Source organism: Austrofundulus limnaeus, unplaced genomic scaffold (assembly GCF_001266775.1).
Source record: "Austrofundulus limnaeus strain Quisiro unplaced genomic scaffold, Austrofundulus_limnaeus-1.0 Scaffold1992, whole genome shotgun sequence".
Taxonomy (NCBI): Eukaryota; Metazoa; Chordata; class Actinopteri; order Cyprinodontiformes; family Rivulidae; genus Austrofundulus; species Austrofundulus limnaeus.
The window spans coordinates 15,817-20,695 of NW_013954394.1; the positions used below are offsets into that span (position 1 = coordinate 15,817).

The 4,879-nt window shown below is 37.8% G+C and overlaps 1 protein-coding gene across 1 annotated transcript in view; it reads left to right on the forward strand.

Annotated features, from left to right (window-relative positions):
• Positions 1 to 4,879, forward strand: part of LOC106536826 (zinc finger matrin-type protein 4) — a gene marked incomplete at its 3' end in the record, with an annotated part of 22,554 nt that overhangs the window by 11,816 nt on the left and 5,859 nt on the right. Inside the window, 1 exon segment of the mRNA XM_014034153.1 lies at positions 409 to 498. Coding sequence (XP_013889607.1) covers positions 409 to 498 — 90 coding nt within the window.

The window sequence follows — 4,879 nt, forward strand, 5'->3', positions numbered from 1 at the left end:
GAAGAAGTCTCTTGGAGGAGAGACGAAACGTTTCATTAAAGAAGAACCCGTCCAGAAGACCTATACAATTTTTTTTTCCTTTAAATATAAATCATGTTTTCTTACTGATTTTAATGTCAAAATGTTGGAATGTAGAAAACTGACAGTTGTCTGTTTTATTTATTATGACCCGCTCCCGCAAAGCGGGGGTCATATTGTCAATTCGGTCAACCGTATCACAGAAACGGCTGCACCGATCAACATGAAATTTGGCAGGAATGTAGATGTGTCTCACCTACACTTGGGGCTGTAAAAAAAGATTTATCATAAAATTATTCAGAAACAATCACGTTAATTAAAACAAAAGTTTCTACTGACTGTAATTTTGTATATTATTTTCTATTGTCACATTTCCTCTGTCTCTTCCAGAGTCGTAAGCACGCCAACAAAGTGCGTCTGTATTACATGCTACATCCTGTGGATGGAGGCTGCCCACCCAAGAAGCTCAGAACAGACACCGTGAGTCCTGCAGCTTTTTCCTCTCAAATCACTGCAAAAACATTCAGACAACTGCAGCTTACAAGACTTCAAAGTTCAGAACTTCTTTTAAAAAATGTGTTTTCTACACTCCTCTTCATCATACAGTTTTAAATGATCATTCAAAGACAGAGTTGAGCCTGTTTTTAGTGAAAATAGGGTTTTAACAAAACATTTGTCATGTTGTGATCTCATCTGATTTTGCATGTTAGCTCTTGAAGACTGAGTGACTCAACTACTACCACCTCTAAGCTGTTGCTCAGTGTTTAAGTTCACTGATGTAAAGCTGTTTGTGTCGATGTTATAGTCAAGTAGTGAAGGCAGCCATTTTGAACTGGGTTTAAAATCATTTTTTTGAAAATTTCATTGAATTCTTTTTTTTTTTTTTGATTATTGATATATTTTCTAACACACAAACAAGATGGACTCCAACAGTTAAAGTGTGCAATGTGACAATGGGCCTCATGCAAGAACATGTTCGTATTCTTATCCTAAATTTCTCTTACTTTTGTTCGTACGAAGGGTTCGTCGTGTCACGTCAGATTCAGCAAACTCTTCTGTCTTCAGGAAAAGTGTGTAAATGAGCAGCGTGAACTGATGAATGCGTATCAGCTGCTCGTGCAGAAGGAGAGGTGATTTACATAATTACCACCCCCAAAAAAACCATATAAGGCTACATTTCCTGCCCCACATACCAGCAAGTGTTCATTCATAAATGACAWCACAAAATAAAAAGAAGAACTTTACGAGTTCAGAGATTGAAGTCCAGCTCTCAGAGATCCAGAAAAGAAAATCTGTCATTTTTAGCAGCATCAGCTGTGGAATAAAAGGAGCTGCTAAAGCCAAAGAATGAAATGTTCTGTTAATGTTGCGTTTCCCCTGGGTCATATACAGTCACAGAAATAAAAATCTAAATCATTTTTATCTCTCTCTAATCCTGCTCTGGTTTTACTTTGGTCAAATATTTTTAATTTAAGTGTAAACAGCTAGTTTTCATTTATTCAGAAGAGCAGAGCAGTCGTGCACCGCCGTTGCTAGTGTCAGATGCATTTCTGAAAAAAAAAATTTTAAACGTCTTCAAACAATTCAATTAACTTTTTATTAATATTGTAGTGCTATACAGCTTTAATAGCCAGTTTAATTTAATTTAACCAATTTATGTCATTAGTCTACATTATTACATTTAAAATTATAATTCCAATTCAGACAGAATAGCCTATTGTCAACATAATTATGCAGTGATTTATTTTCAACTCAAAATATTTTCAAACTAATGAAATATAAAGTTATTAGTGAAGAAAATCAGTCTGAATGTCGGGACAGTGACTGGTAAAGGCAGACATGATGGAGAAAGGAAGGTAGATTTTTGTGTGTCCAGAGCAATGGACAGTGCAGAAAAGAGGTGAAGAAGAGGGTGCAGGCAGGATTGAGTGGATGGAGATGAGTGTCGGGGCTGTTGTGTAACAGAAGGACAGCACAAAGAGTGAAAGGGAAGGTTTACAAGACTTCAGTGAGACCTGCTATGATGTACAGTTTAGAGACAGTGGCACTGTCTAAACCACTCGTACACACAACTTAAGAACAAATCTGTTCATACGAACAGTTCTTGCATGAGGCCCAATGTTCATTTAGAACCAACACATTTAGCTCAGTCTCTGTACAACCTTAAAGACATTATTTGAGGTTTGTGCTCAGTTTGATTAGTGCTACAGTTAAATATTTCTGTAACTGCAGGTCTGAGCTCAGGTTTGTCAGGAAAACTTCAAACTATTGTTTTATCCATGTGAGTTCATCTGCTGCGGAGACGTCTGCAGCTGGAATGATATATTTTTATTACTGGGTTTAAGCTGAAATGTTATTGATTATGTCTGTCAGCATACTGGGATTTTTAAGCACAAATTTAAACAAAGAATTTAGTTGCAGAAACAATTAGAAGAATCTTCACCTGTTTATCACTAGCATTCTGTGATTATTTGTGTTGTTTGTTGAAGAGCAGCAGGTCACAGGCAGACTGCTTGAATGCAAACAAAACAAAACAAACAAAACACATAAAAGCGACAAACCAGAAGATGTCAGGTGGGCAGGGCCCAGCAAGAATCTGACAGCGAGTAAAGACAGGGAGCTAAGGCCTGCTGGGAKGTTTGATTGGTGAGTGAATGCAGCTGTGGTGATTAAACTGCTTACAGGTGTGGGAGACTAGGTAAGACAGATACCTGAGAAGAACTAAGAGACAAGGAGACATAAATACACAAAAACCTAACTGCCAAASAACACACGTGTGTGAATGTTAGCTTTAACTCCAGCAGATGTAGTGATGTGAGACTGAACTATCCCAACCTGGTAAAAATCAGCCTGGTCTGGACTCTCGGCTATTGAGAAACAATTTCTTTCTGGAGGCGTGGCCTCTGTTGAAGTCTAAAATGACTGGATCTGATTTACCCAATTGCTAACATTTGGCCATGACACATGTAGTGCACCAGCTCCACCATGAAGGAGGCTAAGCTAAGAAACTAACTAGAAATTTTGTGTGCTGTAAACAAACATCCTCTACTGAGAGGAGAGAAGTACTGAGCTGAATGAGGCGGCTGTAAACGAGTCCTGCAGGCTTTGTGAGACAAATTTTATTTATTTTGGAAGTCTTGTCAGTACAGACTGGCTTCACTCACTTCCTCTGCTGCTAAACTACAGGCAGACTAAAAGGGTGCAGAAAATCCACGTTGTTCAAAATCCATCCTTCTGTTCTCTGATTGGTCCAGTTGAAATTGTACCAGAGAAATCCTTGTCTATGGGAGAAATCCCAGACGGAGCAGAGAAGAGAAACTAGAATTGATCAGAGCTGTGTAGGAAGGCAAGRGCCAGAGTGTTTTGCTCTAAAATGACTCAAATCAAAATGTAATAGAAATTTTATCACTTTGTCATTTTGGGTATCATTAACATCATTTGAAGTGTTTTCATTCCATTATTTAACAATAAATTAAGATGCAAGTTTTTATTTTTATAGTGGTTCTTGATAATAAAACTGCTTATTTTTAATGGTTTTGTTATCTTATCTTATGTTGTTAGTGTTTCAAACACTGTTTTATATTTTATTTGATTGTGTTTTTTTCTGGTTGTATTAGCTCAGATATATTTTAAATAAGGCTGTTACCTCAATATACTTCCAAGTTTTAAACAACTAAATAAATTAGTCTGTCTTATGTTCTCAGTGAAGCTATGATTTGAAATACTTCTTTTAGATTTAGGTATGTTTGCACAGTATTGAWATCTGATCAGGATCACTGCCACCAGCCTGAGTTTTTCTTATGGTTGGTGTGGAACATGACTTCCACTGAACACTGCTGAGCTTGTGGCCTGCTGGTTTTTATTTATTTAATTCATTTAATTTAAATCAAAAGACAGCTGACTTGTTTAATTCTTGATCTCAGCTTCATTTGAGAACCTGCAGGTTTAGTGTGGTTTCATGTCAGACAGTGACGGTTCTGTGGGGTTTGATGTAGCAACAACACTTCACAACTTTTCACTCTGAGCAACTATTTACTGAGACCGAGCTGTGTTCTGTATGCAGTGTGTTGTTCACACAGGTTCTTAGAATCAGTGAACACTTCAGAGTAGAAGTTGCTACCAGGCTAAATTTGAACTCAGTATCTATAAATTTGTCATCATTTTGTGTTGGGTAAGGCTGATTTTGTCAGAGTGGTTATTTTTTTATTTTTTGGTCTTTGTGGGGTTTTTCTTTGAGTTTCTCTTCTGTCTGTCTCAGGTGTGTTGTGTTTAGTGTTGCCCTCTTCTCCCCAGGTGTTTCCACTTCTTCCAATCAGTCCTCCAAAAACCCCACAAAGACCAAAACAAAACAAAACAAAACAAAATAAAAAAAAAAACCCACAATGACAGATTTGTTGAACGTGAATGACTAAAAACTGATTTATTACACATCTGCATCTACCGACTGCTTTCTGAGCGTTTCATTTGTCTGTTCTGTGATTCAGGAGATATTTTGCTAACAATTTAGACACAGACGTGGCCTAAACATTCAGCACCTTTGCAGTGGTACATGCTCGGTACATGCTCGCTGTCAGTGCAGCAGTTTTATCTTCTGAATGTTGTGATGTGAAGATGGAGGTGGAGTAGAGGGTCTGATTGGCAGGCTGCCAACTGGGTTTCTGAACCAGATCCAGGTTCATCAGGGAAAAGCATCTCTTCATCATCCAGTCCTGCTGTTTCTTCTTCATCCTATTAGTTCTCTCCTCACTTACTCTCTGTCTTCTTCTGTTTCTCCATCTCATGACTGCAGAAATCCTCCTTTTTCTTCTTCTTCTTCTGCACGATAAGAGACAATGGGCCTCATGCAAGAACAGTTCATACA